The 25,260-nt window shown below is 36.1% G+C and overlaps 1 protein-coding gene across 4 annotated transcripts in view; it reads left to right on the forward strand.

Annotated features, from left to right (window-relative positions):
• The window catches only part of CNOT6 (CCR4-NOT transcription complex subunit 6), a 32,125-nt gene extending 7,651 nt beyond the window's left edge, over positions 1-24,474 (forward strand). For 2 of the 4 annotated variants that reach the window (XM_068697757.1, XM_068697756.1), the window contains 11 exons: positions 7,155-7,268; positions 8,506-8,692; positions 12,703-12,788; positions 13,768-13,872; positions 13,965-14,033; positions 15,464-15,621; positions 16,132-16,286; positions 17,223-17,377; positions 18,310-18,540; positions 19,498-19,700; positions 20,380-24,474. In XM_068697757.1, the coding sequence (XP_068553858.1) occupies positions 7,157-7,268; positions 8,506-8,692; positions 12,703-12,788; positions 13,768-13,872; positions 13,965-14,033; positions 15,464-15,621; positions 16,132-16,286; positions 17,223-17,377; positions 18,310-18,540; positions 19,498-19,700; positions 20,380-20,592 (1,674 nt within the window). In that variant the 5' untranslated portion in view covers positions 7,155-7,156 and the 3' untranslated portion in view covers positions 20,593-24,474. Of the gene's footprint in view, positions 1-5,121; positions 5,226-7,154; positions 7,269-8,505; positions 8,693-12,702; positions 12,789-13,767; positions 13,873-13,964; positions 14,034-15,463; positions 15,622-16,131; positions 16,287-17,222; positions 17,378-18,309; positions 18,541-19,497; positions 19,701-20,379 lie in introns of those variants that run through there. The other 2 variants (XM_068697758.1, XM_068697759.1) reach the window with 2 other exon arrangements.
• Positions 24,475-25,260: the final 786 nt, after the last annotated feature.

The raw sequence follows: 25,260 nt of genomic DNA on the forward strand, positions 1-25,260 counted from the left end.
TTATTAAAAAAAATGAATAGACTTTTTTCTATTAACACCAAGAGTGTTTACACTACTCAGCAAATAAATAGGTGTTTACACAACCAATGATATTTACCTAGGAGTAGCATACTGGTGATAGGGATCCCTGTTTTCTTCTAGCACTTTTCTTTGTATGTTTCAATAGAGCAATCATGTTCTCTAGTGCAGTGTTAAATATAAGGTTGCATTTCAATAGATAGGCCAGTCCTTAAAATTCTGTTTATTCAGCATCAAAATATTTATAGTGTTAGTTCTGATCTACTTCAGTATGGATTACCGCTCCTTTGAAGAAGCTTTAATTCTCATGAGTTTTTTTTTTTTTTTAAAAAAAGGTGTTGACTTACCCCTGCATTTATGAACTTTAGTTTATTTGCAAAATTAGGTATTGTAGCCAAATATTACCAGAAGCAGTATTTCAGAGTAAGATGCAAGCCTTCAGTATTATTGCTTATACCTGCTACTGGTTGAGAAGACCGGGGTCATAGCATATGTTAATATTTTTAAATAAATCAAACTTGTTTTAAAAAAGTTTAATACATGTTGAATAAAACAGATAAAATAAGACACACAAAATTTCAAAGACTTTGTTGGAACTGTATCAGGTACACTGAAGACAACATGCAGTTCTTCAAGTTTTATGGGGCTGTGCAGGCAGACAGGTGGCCATGGTGGTGTCCCAAATAACTTTAGCTGAATTACACTGAGTTTATTTCACGTGACACCTGAGGTTCAGCCAGGATATATTGGATGTTTGTTTGCTTCCTTGCTCCACTATCCTGTCTTGCCTATGAATCCTTTTTTCCCTTATTTTTCAGGATTAACATCATTAACTAATTTGTTGTCCTGAGTGTAAATCCAGTCATTGACCCAACTCATCCCTTCAAAAGTGTGAAATTCTGTAGGGCCTGACCTTTACCATAAACCTATTCAAGTTTCTGTTGTTTTTCAGTGAGGAGACAGATGTTGCACCTTGTCATCCCAGCCAGGGGCAGTGTCCATTTACATAGTGTTGTTGCCTCTGCTTCAAGCTGAAATGTAATTAAATTCCCATAGAAATTCATAACTTGCTAAATAAAATGTCAACAGTGAAGGGAACATGAAAGTAATAAGCTTAATTCATCTTGAGAAAATACTTGTTTAAAGAACAGGTAGTGTAACTTTGAGTGGGAACAAGCAAAATAAGCACACTTGAAAGAACAGGTTATTTAGCAAATCTTCAATTTTATCATAAACACAAATACAACACTGTGAAATTAGCTTACGGACTTCTTTCCAAGGTGTTATAGGTATCTTTTAGATGCATTTCTGTTCTGCATTCCTTTTAAAAAGGGTCATTATTTGGCATTTAAAGCAATGATTTTTGTTCTGAATAAAGCTGAACTGCAGATTAACCCTTCAAATGCAGGTTAACATTTTTATTAGCCTATACATTTCTAGAACTACTACAGTTTTGTTATCTAAGAATCATTGTACTTTGACTTCACTTAGGATTTTAGACTTTGTTCAGTGTTACTATTTAACTAATGAATGGATGATGGTAGTTGGAAGTAAGATTTTGCTTCCTGCTTTGCAAGAACAGCTTTCAGGTAGGTGTGGCCAAAACCAATTATGTTGTTGTTTTGTTTCAGTCAAATGAACAGCTCTGTTGTGAGTCCACACTGAGGTTACTTTACTACTATAATACAGAAAGCTGGGCACCCTTAAACACATTCCTGCTTTTTCCTCCCACCTTTGGTTTTGGCAAGTTTAAGTCTCTTAACCTTATTTTCTGATGCAAGTGTGAAGTGGAAATGCAAAGTCCTGGGGAGGAAGGAACTGCAGCAGGACCAGCTTAGTTCTGCTTAGCATGGTGTGAAACCACAAGGCAAGTGGCTGGGGAAGCAAAGAAGATCCCAAATTAACTTTGAAATCAAGATGTACTATTCAGTTTTAGAATCAGATATATTTGTGGGGAAAGCCCTTGAAGTCCATTCTCAAATGATGCTTTGGATTACATGAAAGAGCTTAAAGGTCAGAGGCACAAGGCTTCAAAAGAGTGTTCAGATATGATCATCCAGTATTAGAGTTGAGGGGTGTGGGGCAAAAAATAGATAAATATCAACTTCATATTCACTTCATAAATATCAAAATAGTTCTTTCAGAATAACTGATTGGATCAGATGAAGTTAAGCTCATATCCGAACATTAACTTACGCTGTTTTCAGCGTTTCATGATTTTCAGAAGAGTTTTTTTTTGCCTAGTTTAAAACGTGGCATGGAATAAGCTCATATTTATAGGAAGTTTTCTGTAGATAACATAATACCTCTATTTATAGTGACATCAATATTATGGAGGCTCAATAGTAAACTTGAGCTACAGGAGTGGTCTAATGCATTTAGTTTTGAAATAGAGTTAATTCATCTGTGGTCTCAGAGAAATCATTTCAGGATATGAAGAAATGCTGTAGGTTTTTGTTGTTGTTTTAAGGGGAAAAAAAGCTTTCTGCTTACTCTCGGAATACTGCTCACCTACCTATTTTGATTAAATGTATCTTACCACAGTCTTCCAACTTCATAAAACCATCAGAAGAAAAGAATGGGAATAAAACAAAATCTTCTCTACGCTACCACTCAAGACAGTTCTCCTAGGCTATCATCTTTATTTTAGAGACATTATTTATTGGCACTTTACAGAGTTGTTTGGATCATTAACTACCTCGTATTCTAGCTTTTACCTTTCATGTTGCTATAACAGAAGGACTTACCATTACACAGACCTTCTCAAGCATCACTCTTTTTGCATTCTTCTTCAGATAGCAGAGGAGCTAAAATGACTTGGCCTTCAGGCACCTCCTCCAAATCCTCCTTTTCTAGGCCACTAACTTTTCCTGAGACTGCACTCTTAATTGCACCAGTGCTTTGATAATAATTCCTCTTCAGCAGCAGAGCAGCACCTGCTTAATAGAGCAGCACACCCACTCACATAGTTGCTGGTAATCACACCTTCTCTTTTCCAGGACAGTTTTCTAAACCAGCACCTAGCTTGGCTGTTAATCACCTGACTGCACTCATTACTTTAATCTGGAGAGACAGGCAGCAATTGGTGCAGGTGCAACTCAATCTTGGGGGAAATTTAGCTTTGTCTCTCGTGATCTGTTCCTGAGCGAAGCCAAAGCCAGTGCTCCAGCCTCCTTTTGTCATATCAGCCACTTCTGTTAGCTCTTCTGACAGTTTGCCCTCCCTTGACTTTGCAATCTTCAGTATTTTTTTTCTCCCTTTCTGACCCTCACCACTCTTGCACCTCTCCACGAACAGCCTGGTCTGTCTCGGTTTGCCATTTCCCCATTCTCCTGTCTTTGGGTACCATCCCTGCAAATAAAGGCTTAAAATTGTGTCTGCATCAAAGACTCCAGATCTAATTTCTTGTGCTAGATCTTTTGTGCTGTTGACACCACCAACCTGTTTCAGCTCAGCTTCTTTGGGTAAGGAGTGTTAATTCCACATTAGGATTGAGTGACCTGGGGTAGGAATGGGCAGCTGTCCTCCTCGTAAACTCTAAAGCTCTTCTGTGTTTACAGCTCTTAAATGCAATTGTGATAACCTAGTACAAGATAGTAAACAATTTTATTTGCACTTAAACGTACTTCAGTGTCCTCTTCACTCAATTTTTGTAGCCTGGAATGTGTGCTGGGCATCTGTGTCATAATTTGTTTATAAACCTTTTCTCCCTTACTGCATGTAACAACAGGGGGATATCCAGTGGTGCTTCCCCAAGGCTGTCTTGGTGCAACTGAAAATTGCAGATGGTGAAAGCTGTTTTGAAAATGAGATGTGAATTATCACGTTAGTTATGTTATTAAAGCTGCAGTTACCAAAAGCTTTAAGGTTGCTCAGTACCATGTTGTGCTTCTTAAAATTGGTTTAGTCTGACAAAACTGCATCACTTCATCTAATATCTACCTCGACAGCGAACCAGAGTACCTCAGCAGGTCCTAAATTTTGAATAGGGGAGCTGGAGAAAGAAAAAAGTGATTTGTAAAACAGAGTGATTTCCTTCAACTACTCCATGCTCCATGCATACTCCAAGTTTTGACATTTAGTTCAAGGTATCACGTTCATATTTTATGATGACCTGTGAAACATGACCCACATTTAGCCTTGGTGTCAGGGCCTGAGAGATCTCGAACTCTGCGATGAATAAAGATGCTCTAAAATGTGGCAGGATGATTCCCCTGGCGTTCTGGTGTGGCTGGGATCAGCGGTGCCGATCAGCAGCTGGATGCCTGCCCGCGAAGCTGCCCTGCCTCACAGCCGGGAGCACTCCTTTAGCAAGGAGGCCTCGTGTGCATTTGCTGCTTTTTCTGCTCTTGGCAATCCTCAGCAACGCAGAATTGCCCGCTTTGAATTGCAGTGAGAAAGGGAAAACTGTCAAGAGCAGGAGTGCTAACGAGGGGTAGAGCAGTGACAGGGGTGGGCTGGGAGCACGGGGGCACCAGGATCTTGCATTAAAACCCTCAATCCTTACAACTCTTCAGCTGTTTTAGTGCGCGTTAACAAAACCCCTTGGAAAAGTGTGTCATCCTCTTTTAGTGGGAAGGAGCCATGTACTGCTGGTACCAGCAAGTCTGTTAATTAGTGCATGTGATTGACCGTGCTCTAGGGAGGATCCGTATTGCTGTGCTGAATGAGATTTCTCTCTAGTATTACCTGCTTCAGTTTTGAAAAATTGGAACACGGTTATTAAGTTGGGGAACCACAGGAAGAGAAAATATCAAATGACCAAAGAAGGTAAATCTTTCCTGAAAAAGCAGTGCTCTTACAGGGTGATAGCGTTTGTGAAAAACTTACTAATTTGTAGGAATTTCAGAAGAGAAGCTGTATATAGTACTTTGCCACATGTTATTGCACTGATTAGTTACTGCAGGGAGAAGTTCTGATTTTACCTTCCTTGTGGCTTTCAATCAACTTTTACCTCCTTTAATTGGCTTGGAAGAAGAAATTATTGCACTTCACAACGTTAGCATTCTGGGTACTCAGGTATTGGCATCCTTTAAGGAACTCACCCCAGCTGCTATTTATAATCTCATCGTTTTTGCCCACCATTCATTTCTTAAAGAGGAATTTCCTTGGGCATAGTAAACCTGCCCAAGGTTTACTGGGAGTTGACTGGGAGTGGGAAAGGGGAAAGAAAGAGTGTGAATTAGTAGAAGAGCTGTTGTATTAAAGTAAGCATTGGGGGGTCTAAAAACTTTTAATTAAGACACGTAATTAATTATTATTTTTGTTTGTTTTTAACATAAAGAATAAACCATTCCCTGTAAATTCAATCCATAAGAAACAAGTCTGGTTGATAACCTAATCTTGTAAAGGTTCTTACTGGTTTATGCTCCAGATAAGTACAACACTTTCTGATGTAGTCAATTAGTCCAGTGATAGGAAAAAAATTGACTTAATAGAAAGCCTTGAAAAATTTGGTAGGTAGGTGTTCTTAGGACTTCAACCAATGGAGGTTTTTCTGTTTACTGTTTTGGGGATAATATTATAATATTGATACGTTTTGCTTAACAATTGTGTAATGGTTCTTGTAACTTGCTTGTAAATACTGTTTGAGTCAGTATTGTTTAACTTCTTTATTGCATATAAATAACTTTACAGCTCAGTACTTGTGCTTTTCTGTACGTTTGGATGCATCACTTTAAGCTGGTGAACTCTTTGCCATAAAAGCTCTTACATCTACATAGAGCTATGCAAAAGTACTTTTCTAATCTGTGATAAAAGCTATTTATATTGGAAGCCTTCTGTAACCTTAAAATGTGTAACTAATGTGTACGTTAATACAGTAGTTACTTAAATCAAAATATATTTAAGCTGTTTTCCCTTTTTAACTGACTAAAACCCAAATGTGATTCTTAATCCTAAAATACAAAAGAGAGGGTTATAGAACAGGCTTTTAGTATCAAGACAGGAATGCCTTATTTTCCTCCCTTCTCTCTGCAGTGGGGTAGTACAAGTATGTTGATGTACAGGAATGCCAGAGGGAGGCTTTTTGTAGAGGAATTTTTGCTCCTTCTTTTTCATGGTCTGCAATTGGATATGAAAAAAAAAAATCAGAAATGTTTCTGGTAAAAATATCAGGAGTGATCTGGAAGAGAATGAGAAAAATCACGATATCTTAGAACAGCTTGGGTTGGTAGGGACCTTAAAGCCCCTGCCAGGGGCAGGGACACCTCCCATCAGCCCAGGTTGCCCAAACCCCATCCAGCCTGGCCTTGGGTGCTTCCAAGGATGGGGCATCCACAGTTGTTCGGTGCCTCACCACTCTCGCTATCTTTTTTATAAGCCCTTTTAAGTACTGAAATGCAAAAGGCTACAATAAAGGCAATAAGGTGTCCCTCGAGCCTTCCCTTTTCCAGGCTGAACATCCCCAGGTCTCCTGGCCTTTCTTCTTAGGAGAGGTGCTCCAGCCTCTGATCATCCTTATGGCCTCCTCTGGACTCTCTGAAGTCCACATCCTTCTTGTGCTGGAGATAAGCGTAATCATTAAATGCCTAACTGAAGAAACTGGCAGGAATCTTTACCTTAGATGCAATATTTTCAGATTCAAAGGAGTAGGATAAGGTTTGGATTAAAAGGCTGTTGCTTAGCAGACTTGAAGAACTGAGAATCCTTTTGAAATGTTCTTTTCTTGGATGCTCTGAATTGTGCGATGAGTTGAGAATTGCAATAAGCTTGGAACTGGTAGATAAACAAGGTTAGAGACAACTGTTTTCTTCACAGTTTATACAAGGAAGAATTTGGTGGCAAAGGAGACTGCAATGCGTTGGGTTGTTTTTAGAAGGATACAGTGAAATACATAATACTCATGAAAGGTGTCAGGATGGAATCTTTATATTGGTTTACAGATTTTGTTAAATTATTGTCAGAGGGTAGAGGGGGATTGTCATTGGGACCATGGGGAATCTGAGCTCATCTATTTTTATAGCAGGCTTTCCCATTCAGTAAAGTTTATAAATAGTCACAAGTTGTCTTTAAGTTTTGCGACGTGTTTGGAGTGAACGTCTGAAAAGATATTTAACTGAGAAATGGAAACTACCTTTCAAATAATTCACCATGTAAAACATCATAATTAATTCTTCGTCTCTTTATCTTGACAGGAATGCCCAAGGAAAAGTACGATCCACCTGATCCACGGAGGATGTACACAATTATGTCCTCAGAGGAAGCAGCCAACGGAAAGAAATCACACTGGGCGGAGTTGGAAATAAGTGGTAAGAAACTGAGGAATGATTCTGAGTTACAATCTCATTGCTATTTATGAATAGCCTGTGTCGTAGTACAGGCTTGAACAAGAAATCTAGGGAATGTGAAAGAATGATAGGAGAGAAGTTGTATGCTCAGTGTGGTACATTCACCTGTGGTAAACTGATACCCAGCTTCCACTGGAAGAAGGAATAAAAAACTGAGGCTTCACCTTTTGACTCATTAAAGGTCTTCACACGTTGCACAGCAGTGTTGTAGGTTATCACATCCAGCAGATTTTCTAGTGATGCAAATTTAGGCTGAAATTTTGATTAAATATGGAATTTCTTCATGAGACTGCAAAAACTGACGTGGCATTTCTAAATGACTGACTGTCTAATACAGAAATTTGTAGAATACAAGTAGTTCGAACTGAGAAGAGTCATTCTTTCTGTCCAGATCACTGAATCTGTGTCTTGATTCAAGTGCTACATGCCTTTACATGTGCATTTCTTACCTGAAGGTTGCAGATGCAGAAACCTAGTTAAATGGTAGTCTTTTAAAAGGCTTTCAAAACTTTTTTCACCTTGGAGAAATTGACGTTGGTACCCTTCTTCTAATGCCATTGGCACAGTTAGATGACTTGTAAATGAAAAGAGCTCTTCCAAAAAAAAAAAAGTCTTGGAGAGAGAAAATATTTTGAGACCTTCTTCTGATTATATCTCACATTGCTCACATGCAGCAGTGTAAGAATCTTGATTCTATAACACAAATCCATGTTTCCACCATTCAGTTATACGAAAATTATACCTTTTTTTTAAATCTCTGGCAATAATTTATGCAGCTTTTGGTTGAATACCAGATGGAAATCCATGTTCTTAACGAAGCATTTTAGTCACCCCAAATATAGTACTTCTGTCTGTTCTTGGCTGGATTAATGCCACAGAATAAAGACTTTGGGTTTGAAAGATGTTACACAGAAATAAGGGGCAAACTGAAGAATCTTTCACCCCAAATATAACCTGTAAGACAAATATTTCTTAAACATCTATTAATTATTGAATACATGGTCAGTTAGTAAATGTCTGTTTTGTATGGGACTTGAGAAAGACAGATGCTCAAAATTCAAGTATGGATTGGGAGAAAAACAATCTAAGTGTCCCTGGCAACAGTTTAAATTCTCATGTACAGTGCAGAATTTCTTTGGATTTATATAATCAACGATTAATGCATTTTTATTTTTTTTCCTTCACCTTCCTTCCACAGGGAAAGTGAGAAGCTTAAGTTCATCGTTGTGGACACTGACCCATTTGACAGCTTTGCATCTCAGTGACAATTCCTTATCCCGTATTCCTTCAGACATTGCCAAGCTTCACAATCTGGTGTATCTGGACCTGTCCTCTAACAAAATCCGCAGTTTACCAGCAGAGCTCGGAAACATGGTGTCACTCAGGTACGTAAGTTTTAGCAGTTGAACAATTTTAACTTCTGTTAACTTATAGAAACAGCTTGGGTTTTGGCATAATATTGATGTTCTAGTCAACAGAAAGGATAAATAAATATCCCCTTCCTGACTCTTTACCTGTCCCCCTGAATACTTGCTATAGTCTTTGCAGTTTATAGCAGTGCTGGATTTTCTGTGATATTCTGTTCCAATGTATAACAGTTTGTTATGAGCTCCGGAAGCGCTCAGTTTGATAACAGTCAACCATTTTATATCTTTCCAAGTAAGGTTTCCTTTCTTATGCATCTCTTTTCAAACTCTTACAAATCTTTATGTGGAATTCTTCTCTAAGAAATGCTGATGCACAAACAATTGCCTTTGTCTCATAGGAAATTAGGAAGAAGGTCCGATTAAACATTCACAGTCATGCTAACTACTATTCTTCATATTTATTCATCTTTAGTAATTATTTCTAATAATAATAGTTCTTATTCTCTTGGTTTTATAACTACTGCAGTATTTCTAACATCATCTCCTTCCTACATTTACTCTCAAGTAGCTGCATTCCTATGCAAATCGAAGAGGGGGAAAAAAAGTACTATATGCAACTTTTTCCACTCAATTTTACAATGTGAAAATGCACAAAGTTTGCATGGAATGATACCTCAAACATAAATAGTGATGAATATTTACATTATACTTAAGGCTGCAGCATTTCACTTTATAATACATTGTTATGTAAATATGTAAATGACATATAAAGGTAAATATTTACAGGCAACACTCTTTTGCCCTTGACCCAAAAGAAGAGCCTTATCTTTAGTTTTATTAGATGGTTACAAGTAATTGACGTAACTACTTTTAATTTTGAAGATGTTTATGGCCAACTTTCTCAAAACCAGAAAACACTGAGTCTACAAGTAATGCAAATGTTATTGGAAGTAAAGAAGAAAATAGAGAAATGGACTGCCAGGACAGCTTTAATAAAACTGGAAGCAAAGCAAGTTTGTACATAAACATGTCACTGCATTTTATTCTACTTTAGAGAAGTCTACTCTGTTGGAGAGGATTAAACAAGCCAATTAAATTGGTACTAAAAGCTCAAATTCCAAAGTACTTTAAGTCTCAGTCTTGGTGGTTGAGTAAAGGAACCGTACTTTTTAGAATATAATTGGCAGCTCTCTTTTGTAGTGTGTTGTGTAGTTGTTATCAGATGTGAAATAGCTTGTTCTTTTGTATTTTATTTTTAATGTTTTGCATTACTGCTTCAATTAAAAGCAGTTATTAGTAATTTTCTTCTCTCCTTTATCCATTCTTCCGATAACATGAGCTAGTAATTCTAAATGTACTGGAATATTTTCAAATTAATCTCTTCATTTCATCAGCATTATTTTATTTTCATCAATCTTTTTCTTTCTTTCTGAAATGTTGCTGTAAAATTAATATTCATGACATTAAGTTAGAATAGCACCATAGAGTCATCAGCAGAGTCAAAAGATACTATGCTATCTTCACAATGTTTTTCCCAATTTATTCTAACTTCATGAAGTTTCAGCTCTCTTCCAAGTCCTAAACCTCTTCCAAGTAGAGAATGCTAAATCTTGTGAATGTGAAATGTGTAGCCAAGGCCTAGGATCAATCCAGTTTTCTGTTTGTGATATAAACATAGAAATTGAATCCAGATCTCTAGATGTGAAAAGCTAGTGCATTAATCCACTGCACTCTCTCTGTCCTCAGTAATTGCAGCTGATCCATGATTTCTTTTCACTGTGGTGAAAGTGAAGAAAAATCCGTAAGTGCATCCTGTGTGATAGCGCTCTGCAGGTCTCAGTTGTGCTGTAGTTTTATGTTTCAGGCTAGCTCTTACTGCTGACGCTTCCCATAAGTTCTGGGAAGTTGTTCAAACTAACGGTAATTCAACACTGGGCATTGCTAATACCCTGAGCCACAGAAATAATTTGTGCTCTCACGCATTAGAATTGATAACAGGTCTTCAAACTCTCACATCTGGAGCTCTGTTTTTGGTCTGTATGGCAAAGCTCACCCAAGACTCATTGCATCTCTGTTTTTGCTGCAGGTACTCAAGAAAGAGGTGTCAGAGAGAGCAGTAAGATTGCTGATCTTTGGGGAAAGAGGAGGAAAAAAAAAAAACATTCTAACGTATTACCTTGAAAAGCTCAGATCTAAAACAGATTCTCTTGATATGCTTGAAAGAACTAGTGGAATTTGCTGTTATCATCTTTGCTGTGTAAAGGAGGGGTTCCAGGAGGCAAAGCTTATTAGAGAAAATAATCCTTTCATCCAAGAGAGAAAATGTAATGATACTTACTTTTATGCCATTCTTCCATCCCACTATTTTTTCACTAAAGGAATTTAGCTGTGTTTTTTACGCTTCATACATAATCTAACTTTTTTAGACTTCGGCAGTGCTTTGAAAATCTCTTAATGGACAAGGTATCTTCCTAAAGAATAAATTAGTAGCCATTTAATGTCTTATTGAATATTATCTCTAAAAAATGATATCCATTTAAGTCTCAAATGTCCATGGAAGTGCTGAGGACTGTTGGGAATATTTTGTTTTAAATAATATATTGTCTCCTTATTTACCTGCCATGTTTATTGTTCATACTTAGAAAGTGTATAATGACACGGTGGGCTTCTGAGTTTCTGTCTAAAATACGTGCTTTCATCTGTGAGATTTTATATTCAAAGCAAACAAACAAAAAAGTAACTACAAAACAGGTGACCAGTTGTATTATATAGTGTGGCAATCAGATGAGTAATGATTTAACATCTCTAGATAACCCAGTCAATCAAAAAGAAAGTCCCCTCCCTTATCTTTTGCCATTCCACACACCAGCGTGTCTGTGAAACAAGCGACTTCATTTTTACCAAGGTTTCTAAATATGCAGTTAAACTGAGAATTTTTTTGGAAATCACTGTTAGGGAAGAACTGTGTAGAATTTACTTTTGAAATACAAGGCTAGGAGAAAAAATGTTTCTCTTTGCTTTGAGTGCTGTCTTGTAGAAATCTAAAGGCAGTAACATAATTCTTGGCATCCAGGTTTGGTGTCGTTCCCTCCCTGAATAATTTTCGAGTCTCTAGACACCAAGGTGGAAACCCTTTTGAAGTAGCAACTTTATATTGAAAATTTTAAGGAAAGTCTTCACAGCTTGGAATGCTTTTAAGAAATTGAAAAGCTTGCTCACAAGTCCATTCTCTCTGCCCAGTTGGTTGGGATATCAGAATCCAGACCTGTTCCTGTATTTATTTTGCATTTTTGGAAGGTAAAAAGCACGTATTTCATCCTAATGCTGAAGTTATGGAAACAACAGGAAATTACTATTTGTTGGCCAAAGACAGATAAACTCTTTCTTTGTGTCTGGAAACTCATACACAGTAGATCAGTATGCACTTACCTTTCCTTATGTGTCAAAGGAAAGAAGCTTAGCGGAAAGAATTAAATTACCTGAGGCATGCACTCCGCTTTTCCCTACTCCATGTAAAGTGCAAACCAGTATTCATGAGAGACCTTAACCAAAAAGAATTTTAACTGTGTACTAACATGATAATGTCATAGCTCTAGTAGTGCTGTCATGGTACTTCATTTATTTTTTGCTTATTTGTTTTCTGGGTTTTAATTTTCCTTTATTTGGCTTTTAATCATAGATGAACTGTTTTATGGTGTGGTTTGTCAGAGCTGTTACTACTTGATCACTTGTAGTTATTAAATGCTTTCATAATTGTTAATGTTTACAAAACTCCTGACTTTTTAAGATGAACTTGCCAAACAGCTGCTTTCCTCTTTACTTCAATGTAATACATATTCTGTCTGTGTGTGTGTGAGTACAGCAGGATTTCCCTAACTATTGCTGTTTAGTCTTCAAGTTTTTTTTTTTTTTGAGTATTGTGGTTTGCTAGTATGTTGTTTCTTTTAGTTAAATCTCCTGTACTATAGGTTGCTGAAGACAAACTTTGGTCTGTTTTCAGCCCTATATGATTCTTACTCTGTCTACAGGGAACTACATTTAAATAACAACCTGTTACGAGTTTTACCTTTTGAGCTGGGAAAACTGTTCCAGTTACAGACTTTGGGTCTGAAAGGTATTACTACTTTTTCTTGGTATCCATGCTTTATTTAATGATATCACTCCTGAGATGTAATGGCTGTAGACTGCTGATTCATAAAATGTTACTGAATAGTAATCCCAGATGCTACTTACTACTTAGCTACTTCACTCTTATAAATGTTGTTATTTAGTGATTAAGAGAAGAGCAAGAGCTCCTTGGGTCAAACACTCCAAATATAAAGAGTCATCCTCCTTTCTGCAGAGAGGAAGCTTTCTGTTGCTTGCACAGGAATCAGATAAGAGTGCTTTAAGTCTGCAGTGAGCTATTGATAGTGAACTCCATCCAAAAGGGGTATATGCTTTGTACTGCTGTACAAAGGTTATTGTGCTGTTTACACAAGCAGCTATATTTTTTTCCCTTTTTTCTCTGAATTGTATGAATTATTGTTGCCATAAAATCGCTGATTTCATTGGAAATAGTCACATGAGGGCCTGCAAGGAGTACTGAGCGATAGCAATATCTCTAAATGCTGTTAAGTCTCAAGTCTTCCTCCTTTAAAACTGGATAATTACCACGTGCATTGTCCATGAAAACCTTTATGATCAGCCTTATGAGTTTAGCAGTTGGTAGACTCTATTGGGGTAGGACAGGCGAACTGACAGTGGACACTTCACTCACATCAAGCAAAGCAAATAGGTTGCTCTTGTGTTTTTTGCCTCATCAGCTTTGTGCCTGCAAGTGATGCAGCACATTGTACCATGCCAATTTCTCCCTGCTGTTAGATCCAACACCTGCACTTGGAGCAGGCCTTCAGAAGAAGAGAGAATGCAATTAAATTCACCAGAAATAGCTGCACGTGTTGTGGTTTGTGGGATTGAAGACTTGAGATTTGAAGTTTGTTAATAGTTCATAGTAAATTTAGTATTTTTCCCAGAGATGCTGGCTTTAAATGTGCATATGTAAATTCATACTGATTCTGCATATTTCAGTATTTCTGTAAATGTGTTTGCAGGAAATCCACTTACACAGGATATTCTGAACCTTTATCAGGAACCAGATGGGACACGAAGGCTACTGAACTATTTGCTTGATAATTTGGCAGGTACTGCAAAAAGAAGTAAGTGATCATTCTTAAAACATTAATTTCTGCTGTATAAATTAAATGTGATTATCACTTCTTGTATTTCTATTTTTAAAATACTTCCATAGTTTCAACAGAACAACCGCCTCCAAGATCTTGGATTATGTTGCAAGAACCAGACCGTACAAGACCAACAGGTACTGTAACACTTCAAGGACTTTTCATTTCCTTTTATGAAAACTGTTGGTCTTTATTATCTGCTGAAAAGTTTTTGATACTTAAATTAATTAATCATCTGACCATCGCTGGCAGCTAGTTGAAGCAGTTCTATCTCAACTGGAACACCTGGTTCAGATCCTATTAGGATGTAGTTTCTTCTTAATGAGCATACTCCTCCCAGGAACTGAAATTGTTGTCCACAATGAGTTATATAGTTGTATTATAACAGGCTTAATTGAACATTTGTTGAAGAATAAAAAATGGAAGACCATGGTCATAATTTATCAAAAGGGTAGATTTTTTTTTTTCCTTTCAAGTTCCCTGTGTATCATCCGTTTCCACACATTTCTTGCTCTTGGGAATCAGGATGCATTTATCTGCTTACTAATTTCTTCTGCATGAATTTTCTAAAATACAGCCCTTTTTATTCATTTGCAGGCTGAAAATATTCTGCAATTATTGCAGTGTCCTCTGTTTCAGGACTGACGTACATTACTTTCCCCTACTGATTTTATTAAGGAGGTTACTTCAAAGACCATGATGTTATGCAATATGTCTCTTGCTCTCACCTATTTGTTTTCAAAGGATTGAGCTTTGACCCCCAGTCAGCCTTGGATTGTTGCCTCATTTTCTAAATCTTCAAACAGCTGTATTTTTTCTTCTCCTGTGTTGTCCTCCTTGTTGAGAGGAGCTACCAGTAAGCTTCCAAGTAAAGTATCTCATTATCATACTGCAAATTCCTTAGTGCTTTTTTAAAAACAAAACCAAATATCCATCCTACTGGATTACCTGTCATGCTGCCCTGAACTGTCTTATATCCCTTCTGTTCAAAATAAATACAGAGAAGCAAATGTTTAACGTTACATGCAAATTGTAAGCTTTGTGAGGAAAATTAGAGGTGGATGTTTTTTACTTACTGTTTTGCCTATACTACTTCTTTGTGTGAAAAATTCCTAACCCTGATGTATATCTGCGAAATTATGAGGATCTGTTACATTTCATGGTGATATTAAGATTTTTAAATAGTCTATTTCAAGAGCTTACAAACTTCAGGATAGCTAGCAAATTTAAATGTTCAAAACACCTTGTTCTAGGCTTTTCACAGTAATGCATCACTTAGCATGGAGTACATTTGTCTGCTGTCTATTTCATTATCCATATAAAGGGTGGTTTTGGTTTTGTTTACTAAGTAAATGTTAGTAGATGGCTTCCAGAAGCCCAAACTTGAAGGTAACATCTTTCCAGAAGGACTAATAAATGCTTTTTTAGTATAAGTACAGGTGTTAAGTTTTGGTTGAAGCAAATGAAGCTTGCATTTATAAATCTGCAGAAGACAAAAGTGAAGAATATAACTGTGTTTTTTTTGTTGTTAATACGTCAGTGTGTAAGTAACATTATTTATCCACAGCCTTGTTTTCTGTCATGTGTTACAACGTACTTTGTGACAAATATGCTACCCGGCAGTTGTATGGCTATTGTCCATCTTGGGCACTGAACTGGGAATACAGAAAAAAAGCCATTATGCAGGAAATCCTGAGCTGTAATGCCGACATCATAAGTCTTCAGGTAAAAGATATGCTACTATTTCTTTTCCTTTTGTATTCTCGTCTGCTGGTTTCTCTATGTTAACTATATTTACAGTAAATGGTCTGTTTTCAAAACCGTCTGAAAACAAAAGAAAAAAGAAAGGGTGTTTAGAGCAGTATTTGTTGCTTGACATCAAAAGAATGCTTTTCAGCCCACACAGTTGGAATGTGAACCAGCAGCTGCTGATCAAAGAAATGTATGTGGGGGTGTCTTTGTGTGTACATGTGTATGTGGGGGTATAATTGACACATTTTCAAATAAAAGGCTTAAGATAATCATAACTCTGTGGATTACAGAAATTCATTCTATTTTCTTTTTAAAATAGGAATATTGCTCTCAAATTTACATTCTGTGATATACTTGATTCTTATGTGTGTTTGTTTTTTTCTAATCTAATTTGAAAATGATTTAAACTTCAAGTCTAAATAATAACAGTCCTGTGTATTTTGCTATCGTACATTCATGCTGTGCTCTATTCTGACTCTATAGGAGGTTGAAACTGAACAGTACTACAGTTTTTTCCTGGTAGAATTGAAAGAACGTGGCTATAATGGATTCTTCAGTCCAAAATCCAGAGCTAGGACAATGTCAGAACAGGAAAGAAAACATGTTGATGGTTGTGCAATATTTTTCAAAACAGAAAAGTAAGTGATAGGTTTTGTAAAGCCTTCTATTGTGTCTTGCTCTTTTTCACACAATTTCTTGTGTCATTCTACAGTCAAAACAACTTGGCATTAGTCACCCTTTCTGTAGCTGTTCAATGTTTGTTATGGAGCATTCCAATCTCTAGAAGGAGTAGTTTGTATAGGAGAAATCTTTTTGTGCATAACTAGCAATGGAGAATTTTATCCTGAATTTTTGCTGAAGTTGAAATTTTCTTCTATTGGAACAAAACAGGTTAGGACTTCACTAAGTTACACTTCATATACTACCATTAGGTGTTAATAATTAGAAGGAAGCAAATGCTTTTTCCTTTTTTTTTTTTTTTGTTTTAATTAATTGGTAGGTAATCAAAATTGCTGAAGTAAGGGCTCAGATGACTGACTTTTTTGATGCATTTATCTTCTGAGAAAGGAGGGGAAAAGAATGCACCTATTTTTAGGAGTGAGCAATGATACTAAGACATTATTTAAGAGCTGCAATAGTTACTCGTTGTATCATATTATACTTGTACAACTATTTGGATATGACAGTAATAGTTTTCCTTCCTTCTGCTTCCATTCCTTTGTGTTCACAAGTAAATGTAGGTGCCAAAAAACAATTACTCAGTCACTCTATTAAACCTGCAAGTTTGAACTAGAATCTCATGGAGAATCAAAAACAAGAGCTCCTATTCTATATTTTTCTCTTTTTAAAAATAAAATAAATATTTAAATTTAAAATCAGCTTAATACCTTACAGTTTCCCTAGCTTTTTTTTTTTTTTATCCTTTGATTTCAGTTTAGGATTTTTATGAAATTGTTATAGGCTGAGACTTTCTCATCATAAATGTTTGAGCTTTAATTAAAAGGAGAATTATCTATAACATTTCCTTTGATATCTGTTTACTGAAGAAATCACATATAATGTTCTTCTTTCAGATTTACTTTGGTTCAAAAACATACCGTTGAGTTCAATCAACTAGCTATGGCAAACTCAGAAGGTTCAGAAGCTATGTTGAACAGAGTTATGACAAAAGATAACATTGGAGTTGCTGTATTATTAGAACTGCGAAAAGAATTGATAGAAATGTCATGTAAGTCCTATCTAGCTTAATTTTTGAAATGATTGTATTTTATAAATTAAAAAAAAATGGACTTTTGTTACAGTAAAACAGAAACTAGATTCTACAGATGAGTGTTCACACACTGTATGCCCAGACAAACTTATTTCCAAAGAGAAATTGGAGAAAAGATGTATTATTCAAAGGATGAGATAGTTGTTGTTTTTTTTCTTTGTAGCTTCACTTGTACTATTTTGCTTTGATGGACTTTGCTTGGAGAGATGTACAGGTATCAGAGAATCAGTTGATAGTAGTTGGGTTTTCCAGGTTCATGTATCTGCATCATTTTAGTTTGTTTTCTTCAATGTTATGCTTAAACCCAACTTGTTCTGCCCTGTCATTCCTTAATTTATGAGATGTAAGTTGGCTTTACAAGTACCTCAGTGGGTAGGTACCATTCAACATTTATGTTTATCCAAGTATGATTTTAGTTCACATTCTAACAAGCTTTTTAAGAAGTAATTCTAAGTAGGTAGCTAACAATGTGAGTAACTTTAAAACGCAGAGCTCATTGCCTAGTAAGATATGGGCAGAGCTTGTTTGCACTCACAGATAACCTGAGGAAAACTGTTTTAATTTTTAAAACTACAATAGTTTTCTGTTAGTGTGGTTATCTGTTGTTTATGGTGATCATGGTATTCCTAAATACGTAAGCATTACAGTGATAGTCTGTTAATGGTCTTCAGTGTGAAATAAAATTATTCCTAATACTTAGGATCAACTAAAACACTTACTAGATCTAAGAGGAGTTGTATAGCCATCTTAAACTAAATGGTATGAATTGTCTTCAAGCAACTGGTATTTTTCCTCCCCTCAAATGTCTTGTATAAAATACAACACAGTTAAAGATGATAACGTTTTCTGTTGCTGACCACATAAAGTAAATAATCCATTTTAAATTTTAGCTGGAAAAACACACCTTGGGATGGAAAAGCAGCTAGTTCTTGTTGCTAATGCACATATGCATTGGGACCCAGATTATTCTGACGTGAAGCTAGTTCAGACTATGATGTTCCTGTCTGAGGTAAAGAACATTATTGATAAAGCTTCCCGTACTCTCAAGCCTGGTGTTTCGGGAGAACATGGAACCATTCCACTTGTACTGTGTGCCGATCTGAATTCTCTGCCAGACTCTGGTAAGAGCACTGTTTTATTATTTTTCTGTAACAATTTAAATTCTAAGGTCTCAATTTTTAGAGAAAATTTCAACCCAGCTAACACATTGTTTCATATTACAAGCTCTAAAGGTACTAAGGAAGGATAAAAGATAAACTGCTTCTTTTGTGAGTGACTTTTATTGTCTATGCAGTAGTGTAGTTCTGTCTTGTCTTTCAGGATCATTTTGATTGTTATCTTAGACAGAAATGGAAAGGAAGAAAATGTCTTCCAACATAACTGGAAATGTTAGTATGTTACCGATAATTGGGGGTGGTTGTTTTTTTATTTATTCTTATTACTTTAAGTGTGAAAATACATGTTCTTCTCTTTAAAGTTGCATCCTTATAGTCATTTTCTGCAGCTCAGATGTTTTAGGACTCCGAAAATTCAATATATCTCCTACCAGAAAGGAATTCTTCATAGCTCTTTACTATTGTGCTAATTTTTATGATTTTGTGGCAACTTTATAAAGTGCAAGGAAATAACAGGTTCAGTGAACCACTTCTTTACTCTTTCTCAGGTACTCTTTCTCAGGTATTCAAGTACTGAACTCAAGAGCCATCCTTCTTTCTTGCTGCTAATTATTAAATATAGTAATCTTCCTTCTTGGTCTGCCTTCCTTCTGGCCTCTGGCAACTGTTAACATCTGCTAGGGTTGATATGAGTGGTTACTGTTCAGAGTGCTGGAAGTGTGTGGGGTTTTTGTTTAGATTGTTCTTTTTAAATATGATAGCAAGAAAGCAAGCTGGTGCTTATTGCAATGGCCAGTTCATGTGTCTCACAGTATTTTATAAGAACTGCTGACTGTATTGTGTATTTGTTAAGGGTTTCCTTATATAAAGCAGAAAATTGCATATAGAACTCAGAGTAATCCACACACATTTACATGCTGAATGCTTGTTAACAGCTTTCTGTGTGTTTGTCTCTCCTATCAGGTGTTGTTGAGTATTTGAGTACTGGTGGAGTGGAAACAAACCACAAAGATTTCAAGGAACTGAGATACAATGAAAGTCTTACTAACTTCAGCTGTAATGGAAAAAATGGAACAACAAACGGAAGAATTACACATGGTTTCAAGTTGAAGAGTGCCTATGAGAATGGTCTAATGCCTTATACAAATTACACATTTGATTTCAAGGTAAAAAAACTTTGCTGCTGTTTTGAAAAAGTTTCCTATCTTAAGTTTTATTAGAGCAATTCATGTTAATTGTTTAACAAAGAAGTTAATGTTTAGATAGCTAACAGCAGATTTGCTGAACTTATATTTAAAACATGGTTTCTTGGACATTGAAATGTTGAGCACTCCAGTAGCTAAGTCATCCTTTTTTTGTGTTAGGATCTTGTAGTAGATTTGCAAGAGATGGAGTTGTGTTTTCTTTTCATATATATATGTGATGTATTTTAATACTCCAAGCTAAATGAAGTAGTAGAACACAGGCAGTTAAGCTGCCAATTCCAAGGAAGCAATCCACACTGTTACTGGAAAGCTGTCAGTGTACCCTTGGCATGAGGAAACAGAGGGCTGCTTCCTTCTTCAAAATCAGAAGTGTGATTTGAAGCTTTGTGGGAGGTTGGAAATGACAACCTGCAAAAGCAGAGCATGAATGATATGAAGTGGACTTGTTCTTTGTTTCCCTAATCTGTATTGGGACAGGACAGGAAATAGAAGCCTCCTAAACTGATGGTATACTGTGGAGAAGGAATGGTAGCATTTCAGTTACTCCTAATCCTAAACTCACATTTGTTTAAATAATAATAATAATAATAACTTGGATAAAGGTTACACACTAATAATGTTATTTCTATTCTCATTTTAGGGTATTATTGACTACATCTTCTATTCTAAACCTCAGCTAAACATACTTGGCATTCTTGGACCTTTGGATCATCATTGGTTAATAGAGAACAATATAAGTGGTTGTCCGCATCCGCTCATCCCTTCTGACCACTTCTCACTTTTTGCACAACTGGAGCTTTTGCTGCCTTTCCTGCCTCCTGTAAATGGAATCCATCTCCCTGGCAGGAGGTAGTTAAGTACATTTTAGAGGGCAACCTCAATCTAACTTGTACAATTGTAAAATCTGAATATAGAGGAGTGAGGTATGGCCAACAGGGATTTTTTTTTCTTAATAATCTTAATCTTAAATCTAATTATTTGCTAAAGACATAGTAAAAGCCAGGTGCTATCAACAGACACAATTCTGAGCCCAATATACTTTGTATACTGTTCAACAGTGATTGGTGCATTTGCACCTTTCTTTAATACGTTACAATTAACTTTCCTGTTTCTTTTATCCAACGTGACATTTTCATGCCTTGAAATAGGGAATTGTTATACAGTATATTCTCTTTGCACAGTTATCTGTAGCACTACTTTTTTGAGGCCAGTAGGAACATCCACAGAACATTCTTCCGTACTTCACTCCCTGCTTTTTCAGACTTGTTTGTAAAATATAGAATTTGAATTTAGCCTTTATTGATTGTATATGAACAACAGAAAACCTGATTTATGAGATTTTGTACTTAAAAAAAAAAAAAATCAGATTTGGAAAATGATTGTATTGTAAACTAAGGCTAAATTTTTATCTGTTTTCATGTGTTATAAAGGCCAGCTTGTAAAAGAGGTTGTCACAGGTTTTCTCTGCTAACGATTTGCACTGTTAGGGTTTTGTTAGCCCTTTTGTACTACTTTTTATGTTCAATTGAGAACGTTGCTTTTAAAATCCAAATCTATAAAATCTTAATATCTTACAGAGATAACTAAATACTTTCTGTTAATTTCTGATTTAAAAAAGAGAAAAGCATAGTGTTCTCGCAGAACAGATAAGCTAAGCAGTGAATATAAGTAAACCTGTATGCATTCAAAGTTATTGCTGATGCGTATACACTCAGATATTTTTCTCATCTCTAACTTTTGAAGTAAAATTTAGGGATAACTGTGTACAGCTTGTTTCTGTTTTAAATACTTGTTCTATCTCCACTGTGCCTGCTTAAATTTGTTCTCAACTAGCACTGCCTGTGCATGCAGAGAGAGCCTGTGCATCCTCTTTTATTTTTTTAAATAATGTTAACACTTGTGAAAATTTTATGAAAATACTTTTGTATAAGCTGTGGCATCTTTTTTTTCCTTTGTGAAGCATTGGATATCACACTCTTTGAACATGTTCAGGTTATGGGTACACAGTTTCTAGCTTCTAATACCCATGCACTGCTTCTTTCAGTGTCATTGCACAGTGCTCTTTTTCCCACTAAGAATTATCATGTGAATTCTCCTTAGTTTGTGTGTTCCTCAGTTTCAGAAAGTGTAATTCCTTAAAGAAAAAAATACTTAACAACCTTACATTTTCTATTGATGAAGCAGTGTAAAAATAAATGCGTTTTCAAAACAGGTCCCAAAGACAATTCTTCAGATCATTTTTTAAAGTGACCAAGTCTTACTTTAAAGTGTCAAGACTAAAGTTGTAGTATACCCTCAGTGCCATTTGTGTCATGAAGCCAAGTATATAAAAGCTTACAAATTTAACTTGTGTATTTGTATCCTAAAAGAGAGAAGTTATCTCCTTAAACTAATACAACTTAAATAATCAATGTAAAAAAAAAAAAGTGGAGATAGAGAGCTTGGTCTTAAACAGCTTTTGTTTCAGCTGCGGGCAGGGAAGCAAAAGGACACTGAGCATTATAACTTTCTAAATATTGTGAATTTTTATATATATGAGTGGATTGGTAATAATGATTCAAAATTTTATTAGAAATTGGTAAGCACATAAGTGTGCTCCAACAATTCAGTTTTAAGCTGAAAGTAAACATTACTAACAGTTTGGATATGTAAAGTGTACATTTTAAAATTTCAATAGGAGAAATTTTGATCTTGAATCCTTGTCTGGGACCTGATCTCTAGGGGTTATTTTGTTTCGGTTTTAGTTGTGAAAACACCAAACATGTCCAGTTTATAATCAGTACATTGAAATGCTGGTAGTATTGCTGTAGTAGACTTAATGCGTAGTGTTATTTTTTTTCTGTTTGTTTTTTTGGGTTTTTTTGTAAAGTGTGAATAAAAGGTGTTTTACTCATGTTTCCTTAATGATGTCTTGGTAACGTACATCATGACAATTTCCAGTGATGATGAGCCAATTTTGCTTGTCAAACTGAGCAAACTATTTTTCTTTTCTGATTATCTGGATTGTGTAATGAGTCCAGAAAGCTTTACAGAAGGGGAAGGGAAGCACTTACTCATTTTGTATTTCTTAGAGGGGGATAATTTACTTTAATAGATGCTGGAGCTTGAGTGCACTTGTTAGATTCAAAAGGTTTGAGCTTTATCCAATATGTGTTCTCCTATATCTCTTAGATTTAAAAGCATTTGACTTTATGACATCCTATTAAAATATGGCCCACTGTGCTTTTGGAGACACAACTATTCCTGTTCAGTCACCTTACAGTCGAAGGGTCCATGTAAATAACCGTTTCCTCCAGCTTTTATACTAGTCCATCGGGTCCCAACCGAAAACCCGATGAGTACATTGAAGACACTCCTTTGACTTCACTGGGTTTTAACTGGACTGCAGTGGTGACTTGGGGGGTGAGGGAATGAGTAATCTTGTGAATACAGGGAAAGACCAGATGGCACCAAAACAGAGCTGAGATACACTTTGTCAAACAATCTTTCAAAAAAAATATATTCCTGTGTCAAATCTAACTCAAAAGTCTCAATTTCCAGCTATAACATAGAATAAGGCAATAAACCATGTCTTCACAAAATCAAAATGTTTGCTTCATAGTCTTTAACATAAAATGGTTATTTGCGATGTTTTTATTTGAGGTTGTTTTGGGTGTTGCCATAATGTACCTTCAGTGTTCTTGTTGTAAAAGCACATAGAGCAAAAGTCACAAAACATCCAAGGGTTAAAAGGATTTATTAGGTTTGACCAGGCTTTTTTTTCCACGTAAAGTATGGTCAGCCATATCTTGTCAACTTTTAGCTACACTTGCAAAGAATTCTGAGTATCCAAATGTAAATTGAAGCATACTCAACTAAACGAATTGATTAGAGTACGAGACTAATACCATGAGTTACTGCTTTAAAATAACACAAGTTGGGGGGTGGAAGGGGAAGAGCATATAAGTTGGTGAATTTTGTAATTATTTTGTCCTTTTAGCAGCTTCAAAAACAAAAAAGTAAATTTGGCTAACACTGACAAAACTGACTTTGGTTAGAACATTGTATGTATGCATTTTTGGTGTAACCTTAGCAAATCTCTCAAGTTTTGGTGGGAGGGGGGATGATTTTGTTTGTTTGTTTGTTTTTGAGCAGACTCAAAAGATAGTTTATGGTTTGCTTTTTCAGCCACACAGTAAAACCTGTACTAAAGACAAAATAATTACAACATCATTGGAAAAGAAAACTAATTACACTGTAAAACTTTAAAAATAATAATAATCAGTTAACCGCATAAGTAGCAAGCCTTCTTCATCCAGCCGGACACAGTATTTTTTAGTATGTTAACTGCTATTCTTTCCTTTTGGTTGCATAAATTTGTAACACTTAAGTGTCTTGGTATGTTCAAGTAGTGTCTAAAATAGAATATCTTAGTCTTTATTCACAGTACTTCTGTATAATGTGTAATGCACTGGACTAACTCTTGTTTACCATTCATGTAACAAAAACCAGCACATTATCTGCACTAAGCTCAAAGAATGTTGCATTTGTCTATAGGCAGCTCTTCAATAAGATAAATGGGAAACTGAATATGGTCTGATGGTAAACAAGGGCTTTTACTGTTCTCTTCAGTGGAACTTTCTTCTTGGTCAAATTTTAACTAGTTAGTATTATATTTATATACAGGGTCTTCTTTTTCTTTACCAATGTATTTTCCTACTCATAGCTGACCAATAAATCCAATATCTGTTTCAAACCTTCTTGAAGTCTAATTCATATTTTAACTTAATTCGTGAAACTTTTCCTCAAGTTGCACATATGGCTGAAGTGAATGAAGTATGCTAAGGGTAAAATGGAAGCAAATAAGAGACTCAATCATCCCCAAAAGCTTTTCCTGTACTATATAGGCCCCCAGAACAAAAAAGAAAACAGTCTGAATCAACTGGCTTTGGATTGCAAAGTCAAGGAGTGGTTAGTAATGCCTCCAGAATTGGTGGAAAACACCTGTCCAAAACTAAAATGTGAAGCTTTCTCCCTAATGTAAACTGCACCTCCATGTCTTCATAGCTGGCCCCCTTTCACAAGTCAGTCAGCAACATCCTTTGTGCAGCGCAGGAGCCATGGCCTTGGTCTGTGTGCAGTAACCTGCTGCGTGCCCCCACCACAAATCCCTAGAAAACCCAAGTAGATCTGCCCCTTGGCATCTGGCAGCAAGAAGAGATTCAAAGGTTCCTCTTTCCATTAATTTACCATAGGAGGGGACCAAAGTGAAGATTTCTTGCCTTATATATTTTTTTTCCTTCAGGAATGAGATTCAAGCCAACTCTTGTCCTTAATTTTAATGTCACTGTCTTCATGCAGTGTACTCTTCTGCATCAGCGTGTATGCATAGAAGTGCAGATTTTTGTTTCATATGATGTCCCATCACTAACAGCAGAAAACATAAAAGTATCTGAGCATGCTTGCTGTGTAAATCATTGAAGCCCCCAAAGACCTCTCCCTGGCACTCCTGTGTCATTCCAGACCTCACGTTCTTCATGTT

This window comes from Anas acuta, chromosome 14 (assembly GCF_963932015.1).
Source record: "Anas acuta chromosome 14, bAnaAcu1.1, whole genome shotgun sequence".
Taxonomy (NCBI): Eukaryota; Metazoa; Chordata; class Aves; order Anseriformes; family Anatidae; genus Anas; species Anas acuta.